At 41.2% G+C, this 17,350-nt stretch overlaps 1 protein-coding gene across 1 annotated transcript; it reads right to left on the reverse strand.

Moving 5' to 3' along the window:
• Window positions 1–482: 482 nt before the first annotated feature.
• On the reverse strand, window positions 483–16,488 carry LOC119188511 (diacylglycerol kinase theta-like). Its single transcript, XM_037441159.1, is given in 22 exon segments — window positions 483–518; window positions 634–843; window positions 2,295–2,402; window positions 3,029–3,185; window positions 3,958–4,113; window positions 4,427–4,568; window positions 5,287–5,463; window positions 6,178–6,326; window positions 6,818–6,992; window positions 7,602–7,638; window positions 7,640–7,737; window positions 8,047–8,259; window positions 8,608–8,784; window positions 8,787–8,806; window positions 9,038–9,290; window positions 9,478–9,607; window positions 13,184–13,190; window positions 13,512–13,699; window positions 13,873–14,084; window positions 14,541–14,643; window positions 14,975–15,106; window positions 16,441–16,488. Coding segments are annotated over 22 exon segments (2,928 nt in total).
• Between the last annotated feature and the right edge of the window lie 862 nt (window positions 16,489–17,350).

The raw sequence follows: 17,350 nt of genomic DNA on the forward strand, positions 1-17,350 counted from the left end.
TTAAGACTATGTTCTCTTTATAGTATTTTGTACTAGCTTTAGTTCGCGGCTCCACCATTTTTTTTTTTTTCCGGCCTAAAAGACCCGTTATATATTGTCCGGGATAAAAATTAGCCCATGAAATATTTTAATATTTGGCAATCTGTCTCTGTGCCAAATATAATCCAGATTCGTTCAGCCCTTTTGGCGAGATTAAGTAACAAATATTCAATTTTTTGCACTTACAACATTGTGAATATGGCAGTAAAGTCATTGCAAATATGTTTTGTGCATCTCTAACATTTTCTCCTATCAGGGTGAGCTAAGTGGATTTAAAATGAAAATACGAAATAAGTACAATATGTTTGTATTTATTTTTTTACACATTTCAAATTATAATTTCGACTAAAAATAAAACAACAACTAATGACTATAAATTTATTTTTTTTATTATAAGTTATATATTAGTTTTGTTTAATAATTTATTTACACGAGAAGCGCCGTCAGTGCGCTGCAGAGGCGGCGATGGTGACGGGTACCTGTCGGAGTACGGGTTGGAGTACGGGTCGGAGCGCAGGTCGGAGCGCGGGTCAGAGTACGGGTCGGAGTACGGGTTCGGGCGGGGTGACACGGAGTGTGGAGGGGGAGGCTGACGGGTGCGGGTTCGAGTCGCGGCAGCAGCGAGCGGCGCGCGCGCGCCGGCCTTGAGCCCTGGGCGGGCGCGGGCATTAGATGAGCCGCTCGCTCAGCCAGATTCAGGAGTCCTCGGGCGGCGGCGGCGGGGCGGAGGGGCCTCGGCCGCGGCGGCATCGCCGGCTCGGTGTTGCGGCGCCGCACCTTCGCGCGCTTCTTGAGCATGGTAGCCTGCGGAAGGGGCGCGGCACGCTAGCGGGGGGCGCGGGCGTCACGGGCCCGCCGCCGTCGCCGAGCCCGCGCCGCCCGACCCGCGCTTGGTTTTCTTCAGCATCGTCGCCTGCCACACCCACACACACTCCACCTCAGCGGCGCCGCGCCTCGACCCCACCGGCACCGCCCCGCCGGCCCGCGCCCGCCGCACCCACCACCACTCACCACCGGGCGCGGGGTTGTCACGTCATCTCACCTCGTGCTACCGTGCCTTGCATCTTTCTGACTACACCGCTCGATATGATTACTAAGTTTTTGTCGAGAAAATAAAATCGTGCTGAGAGAAAAATAGTGCCTCTAATGCTTAAAATTTTACAAAGCGGTAATATAAAATGGTACATCTCGTGTGGTATCCGGTAGAATGTCGTGACAACCCCGTGAGGTGATGCAGGTGGCGCGGGTCGCGGGCGGGGGCGGGGCGCGGCAGGGCGCGTGCGGCGCCGAGCGGGTGCGCACGCGCCGCACGCGCCGCACGCGCCCTGCCGCTGTCACTGGTGCTGCGTGGGGTCTGAGTGCGAGGGCGTCAGTGACCAGGGCGGAATTTTGAATAAATAAAGTACTAAACGTAATCAACGCTTGATCCAACATTTATTCGTTAACAAAAGCTAATGATAAAAACGCCTACAGTTTTAATGTTTAGATATCTATCCAATAAAACATAAAGTGATTATTAAAACAAAAAATCTATTAATGCATGTTGTAACTTTAACATTACGGATCAAGCGAAATTTACGTAAGTACAAAAAGGTGTATCAATGTAGTTGAAATATTTCTCATCGTAGCAATTTATTGTTAGACCCGATACGGGTTCAGGCAAGCGAGCGCATGCGAATAGTTACATCACTGTGAGTTAATAAAATGTTTTCAATTTGTTCTTAATTTTTTTTAGTTTTTAGTCCAAAGAATTTTTACAATTAAATACAAATAGGTTTTTCTCGTGATTCCTTTCGCGTGACCCTTTCCGGATTCGGAAATAGCCAGCCAACCAGGTATGATATAGTTTCCTAGTGTTTAAATAATTTGAATGTAAGATTAAAGGTTATTTGAAGCTAGTAAAGTATATGATTTAGCAACTAATGATTTACTTTGTTTCTCTTTTTTCAGGCAATAAAATCTAGACAGTTTAAGAACCTAGAGAATGCACAAAATCAGTAGACGTAAATGCAATAGTCATCCTGAGATGTCAATTACACTGAGTGGTGGCAGTTGGTTTTGATACTAGTTTTATTAGTATAAACGTATTGGAAAAGTATGTTAGTTGGTTCGTGCTATACTTTATTAATAATTTATGTTGTAAAATTGGACTTGGCTTTTAACTCTACGAAACGAACAAGCATTCAGCAAGCATCAACATTTGATCAACTCAAAGTGTTAGTCGTAGAGTAAATGCGAGTGAACCGCTGGTATACCTTGAGAGCGGACTTGAGGACGACCACCTCGCTGGGGGCGGCGACCCACGGCTCGCCGTCCACCTGCACCGGGATCTCGCTCCGCAGGTTGATCTTGATGTGACCACCCTGCAAACACAACATGTCGATATTTCTAAGCTTTTAATACCTTGTTTCCAATATGAACATTCTTTCTTTCTTCTTCGTATGCCTTTTTCCGCGGAATGTTATATTGGAGTTTTAGGTGATTTATTGAACTTATTTGACCATGTTAAGTTTAATAAGTGATTACAAAAATATAAAAAAAGATGGCCTCCCTATTTAGGAAAACATTTCATTTATGTTTTGATGAAATGTCTTTGAAATAAACAACAAATTAAACCGTCATAACTTTATTGTATTTCTGAGGTCTAAGGTGATGATTCAGAGACATACAATATAACACGATTTATATTGAAATGAATAGAGTTTCCCACTCTCACACCTACAACTCCTGTAAACCAGGATCAGCAGCAGCATTTTATGACACCGAGCGGTGAAGCTCGGCGAGCCTCAGGGAAAAGTAATTTGTCATTAAAATAAAATGCTTCATTCCGTAGACGAACATAGTTGCACTTATGATAAGTCAAGGTACATGAGAATATTTAATTATTACTTAGATAAAGTCGCTTATACAAACAAACTAAAGACAATTTATTATCCCGCAACGAAATTAATCAAATAGAAAGATAGAGAGCAGTGGTATGGGTAGAGACCTGTGCTATCCGCATGGCGCCGCGCAGGCCGGACTGGATCTGGCCGAGATGCACGACGCCGGTGACCCCCACCACCTCCAGCATGCCGTCCCAGTGGTTGGGCTTGTTGAACTGGTCGTCCTTCTCCGGACCCCAAGGGTTCGCTCCCGAGCCCCAGCTGTGGCCGTCAATATAACGGTGAGATGATATTTTTGGGAATTCGCTTTTCTTACAATAGTTGGTGTCTTTTAGAACTTGTTAGATAGAGTTCTGTTCAATTGAATTTTTTTTTGTCTGGTTGACAATGAAACCACATTTTTTTTAACAACTAAAGCTCCACATGTATTAAAAGCTATTAAAAGAAACTGGAGTTCCTCAATTTTGTACCGTCGAAAATATTTAATTTTATCATGCTTTGTTCTTATAAATAGAACATTCTTCTTCTTCTCAGTCGTACACTCCTGGTGGAGTAGTCGTGGTTATAGCTCGTCTGAAAAATTGATTAAAAAATTGATTTTTTCGAGATTTCTCCATCTCTATTTATTCATGGCACTGCGTGTACACAGGAAACACTTTGTAGACGATTGAATGACGAAAGAGAATATACATAGATCTAATCTGTCAATTTGACATCATAAAACACATGTATAGGAAATATTATTAAAATCTTTCTTTAGTGGTAGGTCGTCTAAATACCTTCCCTAATGCGCCGAAGAGGGCCACCGCGGAGTTTTAGCTGGTAGGCCGTGCATAGGTTAGTTGTACTCGGGTTAGGGACTCGGCCAAGCGGTCGCCCGAAGGTCGTCATCAAATCCGGGCGGCTCAACGCCGGGCCGTAAGGCACGGTTACCCCAGCATAACCGCTCAGTCGCCCCCCACGAAGGCTGGGCGGTAGTAATAAGGAACTTTCTTGCGAAACAAAAAAAAAAAAAAAAAGGTCGTCTAAATACCTGAGTATATTAAGTATGATGATGCCCTCGACGGCCGGCAGCTCGACCTGCTTGCCGTCCACCTCGAGCCGCACCGCCTTGTGCAGGTCCTTGCACATCTTGCGGCCCACCATCTTGCGCAGGCCCATCTTTACGTACACGCCCTTGTTGCGCAATCTGAAATGTTTTGTTAGACTAAGCTATTTTTTGCCTGAGTACTTGGTATAGGTTATATAAGAAGATCAAAAATTTTATTGTCAACTATACTCTTAATTAAACTATAATTGAATAAATATCAGCTGAATAATGGTTTACTAATGTGTTGCCTGTTAGGGGCAATCATCTCTCATCAGTCGACATTATATTAGCCCTACTCCACTTACCATCAGGTTGCTGTACACTTATAAAATTTTTGGTTCCTGGAGTCATAACTTCAAATTTACAAATTGAGGGTTGGATATTTTTGGCACAAGGTCCATGATATCGTTACCTGCTGTTGAATTTGTTGGGGTTCTCCTCGCGTGCGTTGTGGAAGTCGAGGCAGAGGTCTGCGTCGATGCCGATGCCGAAGTAGTTGTTCATCACCAGGATCTGCGAGTTGTCCTCACTCTGCGACCCCGTCGTCACTGACGCTGCAACAAACAGCTTTTATTAGCAATTGAAATTAACTGAGTTAAATAAAGCTGCATAAATTAATGACAAATGATTTTATACCATAAAATATTATCTATTAGATAATATTAATGAAGCAATGACACAACATATAGGTGCAACCCCAGATGTGTTTTTATTTATATATTTTTTTTATGATATATTATTGTATGTTTGCATGCCTGCTGGTGAAATATTGCTAAATAATTTAACAATATTCGCAAACAATAAATGATTTGATTAGATTAGCGTATTTCAACCAGAATTGTCATAGGTGCATAGTATATAAAATATATCTAGTGTTGTTATTGATTTGAGTAGAAATAAAATATGATCAATAGTTAGGATAATAGGACCAACGTCCTGCGCCTGATCTCTCTCCGGTCATGTCGGATTGCCGTCTCACCGGACTATGAGAGTGAAGTAACAGAGAGTGCACCTGTGTACTGCGCACACACTTGTGCACTATAATATCTCCTGCGTACCTGGCTGATCTCCGTTGAGATTGGCCGCCGTGGTCGAAATTCGGCTAGGTGGGATTCATTCATTTCAGAATAAAATTATTGTATCACTTGTTCATAATCTTCATTACCTATTATAACTCATGCCCGTCATCATATCTTGAATTATGATGTATCCTGTAATAATGCCCTCTTCCTCTTCCCACCCGGCTAATTACTTAGGTAAAAAAGTACTGACCAGGTAGTTGTTTGGAGACATCCTTGGGCTCGTCCTGCTTGTCCTCCGGGTGGAACACGACGGTCCAACGGTCGAGGCGGATCTCCTCGGCGTCGATGACGTCACGCAGCAGCGACAGCGGGTCCTCGCAGCCAGTGTACCCGGAGCCCCAGCGCAGTACGCGGGCTAGGTCGTTACCTATACCACATTGATTAGGTTAAGTATATGTAAATATAATATGAGTCCTGTATTATAAACTGCCTCACTTCTGGGCTTCTTCTACTGAGAGAGATAAGAGTTCACGCTGACCTAGTGTGGATTGGTAGACTTCACACACCCTCAAAATTTTTATAGAGAATTTCTCAGGTATGAAGGTTGCCTCACGATATTTTCCTTCGCCGTTAAAGCAAGCGATAATTCACAAAGAATACTCACATCATTTTAGAAAAGTCAGTGGGGGGTTACTTTGGTTTTGAACTTGCGGATTCGTCTCATCAGTCCGTTCTACAACCAACTAGGCTATAGCAGCTCTTAGGTTAAGTATACTTTTATAAAATTTAGGTTTTATAAGATCAAAAGCTATGGTAATTTCATTGATCTATATGAAAAAAAATTAACACAAGTTGAAAAATGTTTTTATGAAACTTACTATGTAGTTATAATTAGGTCTTTGACAATACAAGTATTCATTATTTTACATATCATACATCAGCGCTTACTTTCGTAAATTTGCTAAAAAGTTCACCAATATATCTATCAATTTATTCACACACACATACTTCTTTATTTCAAATTGAATAAAGAAAATAACAACGCAATTATCTATTTATTGAACTTAGTAAGTGTTAAAACACTACACTTCCTCCTCCTTCAGACAGAACTTGGTGACAATATAGAAGAAAGTAAAGTTACCGGTGCCGAGCGGCACGATGGCGCAGGGAGGGTTGGAGCACTGGGAGTCCTGGCCGACGTTGTCGAGGCACTGCAGCACCCAGCCGATGGTGCCGTCGCCGCCGCACACCAGGATCTTGTAGTTGGGAATGTGACGAAACACGTACAGCCTGGACACGACCGACATGCTCTTCAGTATCAAATAAGAGTCTAAGTGTGAGGGTCATTTTCTGATTTTATTTCAATAAAAAAATGTTGCAACTTTGGTGAACTGAAAGGTTAACCAAACTTTCCAAGAGACCTGCTCTTCCGTTTGCCTCTCCGAGTCTAAGAGATGCTAGTAAACTCTCACTCATTTTTAAACGTTAAAAGATTTAGTGAGTGTCTAACTTTGTTGCTTTATTTGTACGTTAAAAGACATGCATACCATTTTATATGGTTGTTAACACAATAGCAGTAGTATTACATTTTCAATGCGTATCGGCTTAGGTAAAATCAAGTGGCATATCTAGTCGAATAAGTTTAAAGATTTTCTCAAATATCATATTTCTAACTGTTAGTGAAATTTCGCTTGATAATTTCCGATTACTATTACTGAAGATCTAAACTTATATAATTCATAAAAAATAGTTACGTCGGACCGAACAATTTGAATACTTACCCAGGTAACGGACCTCCATTCTCGAGGTCGAACACCTGGTAGGGGTTTAGGAGTTTCCTAAAGGAGGAGATGAGCTCCAGGCCCTGGCAGCCGCCGGACTTGACGTTGACGAATACCAGCAGCGGCTTCACGCCCGCCGGCACCATCGACGGCTCTATGCTGGGCAGGAGCATAACTGCGCACACCACCATACCGTCAGAATACAAACATAAAAGAAAAATAATAAAAATATTTTGATTTCATCAAAATTTAGTAGGCAAGGGTAAAAGTGGACGTACGGAGCGACATAGTCGTGAAATAACGACCAAGCTCTTTAAATAAAGATTTAAAAACAACAAAGATAAATAAAAATTTACAATATAGCTTAACCAAAGAAGCCTATTCCTTCGTAAAAGATGCTAAGTCCTTCTGCCATTTTATAGCCAAAACGATGTTAATGTGGCTGTGCGCGTAATTATAGTGAACGGTAATGGGTAGGATGTAGGTACTTGGAAATTAAAAAGCTCACTTCTCGTTTACTCTTTTCTGGTGACCATAACAAGCACTATAAGTTACCTATCCCAAGAATTCTTGGTGAGTTCTCATTACGTAAAACACTAGAACGATACGTTTAGCGAATTGTACTATACATAAAAATATACTTTTTAGTGATTTTAGGTATGTATTAGTAAATCGTGAGTCCAGAGATACACCCGTAGCCATAAAAGAGAATGAGAACACTAATTAAAAAAAGAAGTACATTAGTAAGAAGCTTCGAACAATAATAATAAAAGTGTGGCGAGACCTAATAAATGCTTATCTTCATATTTGGCCTCTCTGAGGTGCGTAGAGCGCGCGCACCGCCTTGCTCGCGTCCTCGTACGTGATCACCATCGACCCGTACTCGTAGTAGATCGGACCGATCGATGTGAACTTGTTCTCTGCACACAACATACACGTACTACCTTCACTTATCAATTTATCGAGATTTCATGTTGGCATAGAGATATTACTGAAGATATAATTCTAGAATTAGGTTTAAGCTAAAACGACGATTTATTATAGAATCACTGTTCTGGAGATGTCAGTATATTTTCAGTTGTTTATAGTCAAACTTTAAATGTACAATACAAAGATACTTATAGTTTGTATCACAACTAAAACACCCAAGTCGCGGGTGTCGGGAACTGCAAGTTTTATCGGTACAAGTCCTGAAGGGTAAATCTAACCACCTGTCCCGAAGAACTGACCTGTTCCGAGAAACTCGACGAGTATGTTCTCGTAGTTCCGCTCGGAGAGGCCGGGCGGAAGCGAGGCGACGAAGAGCGCGAGCGTGGGCCCGTGCGGGTCGCGGCGCGGCTGCAGGTAGAAGCGCGCCAGCTCCATGCGCCGCACCGACTCGCGCGCCAGCCGCACCACGATGCGCCACGGACGCTCGTCCTCCTCCAGCACGCGCTCCGATACTACACACACCACGGACGCTGATACAGGTGACAATCGACAGTGAACACCACAAAGGTGAACGTGGGATTGGAAACATAGTTAAACTGGATCTGATGTCGGTACACTGTAGTCTAAATATATTATCGCCTAAAGAATGTTGTGTACCTCTACTAATATTGGCTACTGTATGACAATTGGGCACCATCAAGAAACATCCTCGTTAGATGTTGTGTTTATTAATTTTACTGTCACTGTTAATTTTATTTTTTCAGTTATGATTCTATCAATTTATTAATGTAATGATCCAGCAGCTACTATATCGTTTCCACAAACATGCTCAACAAGCAAAGAGGAGAACAAGATCATACCTCCGCGATCGAGCAGTATCTCAGAGCAGCGATACTCGGCGGTGGCATTGGCGGGGTCGAGGCCGAAGCGCTCGAGTGCGGCCGCCATGAGGTCCGCCACGGTGTCGTCGCCGGAGCACGGCACCGTCACGAACGTCTCGCCCGCGCCCGCCACCCGCCCCGGGTACACGCGAACCTCCCGCCTCCTGTCTCGGGCTCTCTGTCGCCACAAAATATGCATCATCAGCGTCAACACTTCAAAATAGACACGCAAATTTTATAATATGATATGGTTTTATAGAGTAGACATTTTTAAAGATGCTAACATAATTCTAGTAAGGTTTTTCTTTCTGACTCAAAATAGAATTTCAGTGAGCTGCTACCCACGCCCTTCTTTTAAATGCTGAATTCATGATAAATTAGTTATAAGGCCAGCTAAACCAGTACTCACTTAAAACGCAGGAATAGGGCAGGTCGCTTGTTAGGCAGCCTGGTGACACGCGCGAGTGGCGTGGGGTCCTTGAGTGGCGGCTCATCGCCGGCGAGCGCGTCCGTCAGCTCGAACTGGTCAGGGTCGCGAGCCACGTGGAACGCGCGCAGGGCTGCCGAGACCAGCTCGCGCTCGTTCCAGTTGCGGCCCACCACCACCGGCCGATACAGCCGCCGGGACCACGCAGCCTCGCCGTCGTACACCTTTACTACTTCTGTAGTCGTATGGAGTATTGTTTTATTTTCATTTGTATTCAAACATGGTAGGTATTCGAAGAACTAAATTGGTAGACTTTGATTTATTGATTTTATGATACTTGTGAGTAAGACTTTACTTCGTATACAGTCTAAAACATTTACCTCATTTTAATTTTAATATGGTTTGCATTAAATATGTTTTACCTTCATCTCTATCATCTGGTGTACGATCGCGGTGCTGCTTATGGTCGGGGCGGTGTTCCTGGTCGGCTGGTGCACCGGTGGAGCCGCCGCCGGAGCCCGAGCGGCCCTCGCAGCCCGAGCTGAACTCTCGCTCACGCTGCGCGCTGCAACACCCGCCCAGCTCACGTACACCCCCCGAGCCCCGGGGAACTCACAACACCGAGCATTAGTGGTTTGGTAAGTTTAGTACAACTCTCGAATTTTACTTTAAAACTCTATTTCACAATTTAACTCTATCTTGTAGGTAATAAGAATGAGTTTTGCAATTTCTCGGAATCTTTCTGAATTGATTGCTTTTTTGACTAATTACTTGTTATATAGAAAAACTTATAATATTTATTTGTTCTCTCGACTGTCTGTAATATTTTTGGTAAAATGAGCAAGATCTGTAGGTTATTTAATTAATTTCAACCCAACTCAAATCATCAGGGAACTCATACAAAACGTTATGGAATCATGTCAAGGATATTTGCTCGGGCATTATGAGCTCCCTATAAATCCCAACATGAATACAAATACATATGACAATAAAACGCATTTGCGACGGAAACAGCCGCATAAATTTATTTATTTATTTAATTTATTATTCACTACTTCACAATTAGTATCTACTATTAATAACATTTTAAATCACATTTATTAGTTTTCAAGTGTATCACAATCGGTCAAGGTTTGTGAGGTATTTTTGGGACGTGGGGTTAAAAATCGTTTTATTGTTAGAAACACTGGTTTAAGCATTAAGTTCTTGCAACTTGTACAGTATATATTTTAAGTCGTGGGACCTATTTATAAACCAGCTGTTCATGCTTGCATGTTACTAAACCTCAAAAAAATCATAAGCGTCGCCCAACCCTTGTGCTAGTTACTGGTTTGACCCATCTTATGGAATTTTAGGTGTGAATTTAACCTTTAAATATGACCCGTTTTCTGTTCCCATTTCGAACTTGACTTGTACAAGCAAAAATACCTAGGTGTCAAAATTCCGGTAAAAAGTAAGCGGAATATCATATTCATATATATTTGGGACCAGGTACTAACATTGATACTGAGGATTAATAAGGAGGACCATAAACACATATTTCTTGAATAAATTTACATACTGTATAGTAAAATGTCTTTTTCGATGAGAAAGAATAATTATTACAACCTCTCAGCCTTAAGGACGTTTAGTCGCTTATATTGGGGTCCCGGATCTTATGATCCAGCGTTGAGCTGCCCGGAAACTCTGTACATCATAAGCCTATCATTAAATAAAAAAAGAACTTCCAAACGAAGATAAAGATATTATAATATTTTCTACAATCTTATTTAAAACTCTTCTATATAAAGCCCTTTCCTTGTATTGTATCCCATATTGGGTGTTGATTTTCGAATAAAACGTATGTCTCAGAAACCTTGACGATTATAATTCTTACAATATCTCTTTAAATTGCATTGTGAACACTATGGTTATAGTTATCAGAACTTTTTAAATATTTTTCATTTAAAGACACAAGATGAAGAAAGACGTCAAAAAAGTCTTTTGTTTTAAAATATGCGTTTTAATTTAAAAATAGAATAAGTAAGTAACCGTTTTATGAAAAAATAACCCTGCTTTAAAAAGCTCTTATAACATTAAACTACTCATCATCGTCCATCTATCACACACATGGTTGTCACAATTGAAACGTTGTGTCCAGCGAACGCCGGGGGCGCCGGGCAGCGCAACACAACCGTTTTAATTGGGTCAACACGATAAAAGCAAACTAGCAGCATACACACAAAACACATAACCTCACCCTCGTCGAACAATATCAAACTATATTGAAACAGTTTTATTCGCAAAAAGTTTTTAGAATAAATTCAATTCAAATTTCGAGCGATATTCTCTATGGCTTAACAAGGTATAAGTGGTGTACCTATTATTGTACACGGTACCATAAAATCTTAATTCAATGAATATCTTAATTCTATTCTTTAATTTATATAATTCATATTTTTTTAAAAACGGAAGAACTGAAATATTTACTGGAATCTTCAGGTTTCCAGTGTTGTACGTAAAAACTCTATCAAAATTGAAATTATTAGACTTATTCATTACATTTATTTCTAAGCTGTTAATATTAAACGTGCTTATTTTTCAAATAAGAATATAACAGGTAAACTTTTGATATTTACCGTTATTGTTACTTAGAAAATAAATCTTTTTATTCATCGTTACCTTTATCCTAAGCTTTTAAATCAATCTGAAAATTATTATTCGTCGAGGATGTCATCTATCCGTGATCATGTATGTTTGTTACCTGACGCCGTTGGAATACTGCATCACGAGTATTCATGGCCGGCCCGGCATACAACGCTTTGCAAGGCGCGAGGGTTAGGACGCGGACAAACGAACACAACAGAAGGATAGTCCCAGTTCATGGAATTACAATACTTTAACGTGTGGAGCAAATATTTGAAAATAGAATTCTGGTGTAGTAGTTAGTAGTATTTCCTTAGTATTTGAAAAAGGAATTTTGTACACAAACGCCTTTCATCCCCGAAGGGATAGTATTTCGCCCCATGATGCGATAAGGAGCGAGTCTATCGCAATATTGAGCATAGAAATTAGACTCCGGGCTGATAGTGAACCAAAAATCATTTTGCCCGACCCGGGGATCGAACCCAAGACGACAGGTATATCAACTACGCCACTGAGACCAGTCATGGAATTTCGAACAATATGAGAAATATTCTTTTCAGTTAATAAGTAAAGGGTTGTGAGGAGATTGATTTTACTGATTTAATTTCATCAAATGGTCAATGGAGGAGAGAGACTGATTAAGATTTAAATAATTTTGAGAGTGGAATTATCCACTCTCAATGTTGATAATTAGAATTCTTGTTTATGGCGAAGAGTCTTTTTCAAAGATGAAGCATAGAGTAATTTACGCTTTTTTAACTCTATGAATATAGAGTTATCAACCCAAGTTCCAGGGATCTTGATTCCACTTTCAAAGCCATCATTTGGAAAACACTTTGATCCACACTTTCGATGATTTTTGTGATTCCATGAGTTTATAAGTAGAATGATGTAATATAGGAAAGGGTATGTACGATGGATGTTGTAAGAGTGCCGAGTCGTCGAGGAGTCAGTGGTGGCGCGTGTCGGTAGTGTGGTAGTCACTCTCGGTTAGCAACAGTCAGAAGCAGCGCCTAGAGTCAGGACATGCACTAACAGACTAAGAACGGTCGGAAAGATGAAAACAAACACTTATGAGAGAAATCAGTTTCGATTGACTTTGAGGTAGTTTTGTTGCAGGTTGCCTAAACACACAGATTGGCGTATGAAGCCCACATCCAAAGCCTCCAGATCCAACGTTAGCTTGGCCGATCTACAGTCGCGTGAACACGCGTTCTGCGCTATGTTAAGTTGGTAAAAAATCAATTTCTCTCATGGTAGTATCGGCGAAGCTGTGCGGCAGGCGAACATGCTGGTCGCCGGCGCGGTGTGCGAGTGCGCGCGGGTGTGGCGGGAGGGAGGGCGGGGGGGGGGGGCGCGGGGCGCATTACCTCGGGAGTACGGGGGCGAGGCGCCGCCGTGCGGGCTGCAGGCGGCGGGCAGCAGGCGCCGCGCCAGCGTGACCAGTCGCGCCGGGCCCCAGCCGCCCGTGCCGCGGCGCTCGCGCGCTGCCCCAACACACACGCTCACGCTCCGCCGCCGCACGCTTTTTACCCACACACGCGCATGTGCCCGGCGATTCGCGCCTTCACCTACTGCTGAAGGGCGGCCGCTCGCCCTCGGACGCACTCGCCGCGTACGACTCAATTTAGCAACGGGGACTGTTCACGTAAAGTCAAAGCAGTTCGCCGATAGTGTGACAGCGCGCGTCCGGGGCGAGCGGCCGCATGAGAGCTGAAGAGATCGAGAGCTACGGTACGATCCAAGCGACGCTTACGAGGAAGCCGGCCGCGAATTGCGAGGCACATGTGATTGAAAGAAAAGCGGTGCGGCGCGGGCGAGGGTACGCGACCTGCGTGGAGCGGACACTTACGGCAGCCGGTCGCGCTGCGAGGGAGGCGGGCGCACGTGCACGCCGATGATGGCCTCCATGGGCACCTCCGTGCGCGGGATGGACACCGCTGAGGGAGGCAGGAAGATCGGCTGCAGCATGCCGAAGTTGCATTCGTCCGGTATGAGTGCGCGGCAGCCGGCGTGGCACTGGTGACCAACATTAACATTTAAACATTTGATCTGATGTAATGAAATAAACTCAACCATATGAAGTAACTCATCACCCCCTTCAAAGGAAGTCTGGTTTCACTATTAATTGTTCTAGTAAATTCAAAGCTGTAACAGCTTGTCTGTTCTTGCAGACATGGGTAATGTCGTACCGTGGTGCCGCACCACTCGCAGCGGTAGCCGGTGAGACATTCCGCGGAGCAGCAGGCGCGGCGGCACGCGGCGCATTTGGAGTTGGCGGGCAGGTTGCCCTCGCGCCAGTGGTGCACGTGCCGCGGCTCGCTGCCCGCGCAGTATGTCGCGTTCTCCTTGCAGTCTGCAGCCGCGAAGTCCACGCACTCTCCGTGCACGTAGTACTCGCATACTGTAACGTGCTCGGCTTGAGTAATGTGTTACGTGATCGATAGAGAGAAGGTAACTCAGGAATATGTAGGTATGTGATTACTAATTATTTTCGTACTTAATAGCAATATAAACCACGCAGTATAGTAAGTTATTACTGGAAACACTAGCTCTACATTGAATCTAAAACAGGCTATGTAACAAATACCAAATTCTTACAATATATTCTTTATAGCTATGCTTTTTAGCTCTTTACGTTCAAAATACTTCCTTAAAATATTTGGCCAAGTTAGAACCAACGTGTATCTGGCTTAATTTATCTCGCTAACATGTTCACACGTGTTTAATTTGAAAATGGAAAACAAAAAACAAAACAATACCGTAAAATCTCAATTCCACCTTGAAAATAAAAACAAAAGTCAAAAAGAATCAAATTATAAATTTAAATATCGAAGTATTTATAAAGGCATATACTCACTCATGCAGTGTAAAGCTGGTAATTCATCCAGCCGTTTCCGACACACCGTGCAGAACTTGCGTTTGTGATGTGTCGGCTCCGACCAGCAGTGAGCCACGGGATTCTGTTACAGAAATTTAATTTAGTGTTAATTGTAGTGAAGTGAAAATAAAAATGGCAACCAACAGTGGCGAAGGGTGAGATTTACCGAAAGTGAACCCGACACGACATAATATAGGTACTAATATGCATAAATGCGATGACATAGATTTGACATGAATTAAGAAAGGGAAACCGGCATGAATCAGATTATATGGAGCCTTCGCGCAACGAAAAAGAAACTTGCATTTGCCAATGGTCCGCATAGTATCTCAGTATTAAGTATAAGATGTAAACTATGTCACATTGTCCATATATACTGCAATTTACAAAATGTACAAGACAGTAAAGCTTACCTTTATAAGGCTCGGCGCCACCCCGCAGCACGGCGTCACCACCTGCCCCACACATCGCTCGTGCACAATGAAGTTGCACACTGAAACAAGACAAAATGCTTTGTTAACATTTATAATGTAGCTTTCAGAAAACTATGTTTAAGAAAATAGTTGCTCATTTTTCGGAAATTTAAGCGACGATAAGTATCTAAATATTATTTTCTATCATTTTGTGAAATAACTAGACCAGATAAAAGTACAATTAAAATATAACATTGGCTGGCTATATTGCATTAAATTAGAGAATTACTTACTAAGAACTATCTGTTTTTCTACATTACAATAATCCCATAAAATACTCACAGATTATAATTAAAAATTAATCATCTCTGATCACTCAAAATTACTCATTGAATGTTTTGAATGAATTAAAGAACGACAGATCACTAACCACAGATGTTTGGGGATGTTCGTAAACACGAGTTTTGGTCAGACTCCGCGGGATTGCGTTAAGAATTCTGTTTACTAGCGTGGTCATTACGTTTCTTAGAAGATGCTATGTTTAAGGAAAATTCTTAACGTATGATCCGTAAACACATTGCATTACGGTATTTTATCGAGATGATACATATTCTCAGAAACTTTGGAGATCAACTTTGTTATTGGAATAACATAAAATGATAAAGATTTACTTGAAGATCTCGAGCTGTTTAGTGAAACAAGAAATACTAATAATAATAAAATACTAATTTCCTTTTTAATAATTTAATGAATTATGTTTATAAGTAACTTATATTGATGCTATTACGGCCCCACTAGAGGATTGTTCGATAGATACACGCGAACCACCCGGGGTAGGACACACGCGATGACATCATGCGATGGACTTTGACCTGTCTTTACTATTTTTATATCTTCCGTTTTTACTTTTTAAATTTTGAAGCAGATTGTCTATGGTTGCGTAATTGAAAGTGTATTTATTTATTAATTTATTAATGTAACGCGTGTGATACCACGTCGACGAAGTAAAGCGTAGATCTTGTAAAGTATTGTGTAGAGCGTTTGCTGACATAGGAATAGTGAATGACGTTTGACATCTTCTTGATGTACTGTACTCTATCTATTCTTGGCATTATGTTATGCTTAACATAATGAGCTAGAATTTAAAAAAAAAATGTGACATTTTAAGTTGACTGTATAGTATATTTTTCATAAAAAAATCTTGACATACGAAATCTGTAAAATACTTCAATGTAAATTCTATCCTTCTACAAGATACTCGTAGTCTAACCATGTACAAATACGTTTCTCTAAAGCTAATACGCTGCAATGAATTGTAAGACTTAACTCAGTTCTCAATAAATGTCGAGTTTTACTTTCATTTACAATGTACAGGATGTAGCTAGAGCGGTATGTGCCGCTCCGGGAGTCATCTCGCTGCGATCGATACAGCCGCGCATGCTCCGCCACATCTCGCCGAGACGCACCCGCCCTGCCACTTGCAGATTCGTTAATGCAGCCTCTGTGCTGGCCATATTAAAAACAAATGTTCTTTTGAATTTCGAATAAGTTTTTAACTCCTTATTATCGGCACTGGCTGTTTCGAGTATTCTAAGTAGATCCTAGTTTACCAACATTAGATTCTACATAATATGTAATGCTTTCGAATTAAGAGAGATTATTCTTACTATTATGAACTATATTTTACGAAAATATTATACTGGAACATATTTCTTTAACGCGATATAAAGTTAAAATAAAATTTGTTAAATTTTAGAAATAGATTTCTTACGCAAGAATAAGGCGTACCTATAATAATATATTTGGGCGTGTCTTTATGAGTCTAATTTTGCATTTATGTAAATAATTCAAGATAACTTGGTTATATCGATTTCATAAATTTGTAAACAGTGTATAATAAAATATTTACCGTCTTTAAATCAATGCTTTAATCTACATTTTTATATTACTTAATTAAGTATTTAAATTAGGTGTGCACTAAGTACCTATTTACTTACAATATTATTTAACCTTCTAAAGTTTTAAATATTATTTCATACAGTTCATAAGATTACATACTTCTTTCTTGAATCATTTACATTTTTAAAATTCAATATTTAATCTATATTATAATCGATTGCTACGTCGCGCCGTAGCCGCGTAGACCGGCTACAATGAAAATTTTATTTCATTGTTTTATACGATATTTTTACCTAGTATTTTTTCGCATTGAATTCAATTTTTTCATGAATTCACAGAGGCAAAACGCTGCTCATTACCAATATAAAATATTTTATAATACAATTCAGTGATTTGAGCTCTCTCAAAAGGTCACGTTTTGTGACTGCATTTTTTACTGAATCAAGAGAGAATCAAAGTTATATAATGATTTGTGTA

The sequence above is a fragment of the Manduca sexta genome, chromosome 21, assembly GCF_014839805.1.
Source record: "Manduca sexta isolate Smith_Timp_Sample1 chromosome 21, JHU_Msex_v1.0, whole genome shotgun sequence".
Lineage (NCBI taxonomy): Eukaryota > Metazoa > Arthropoda > Insecta > Lepidoptera > Sphingidae > Manduca > Manduca sexta.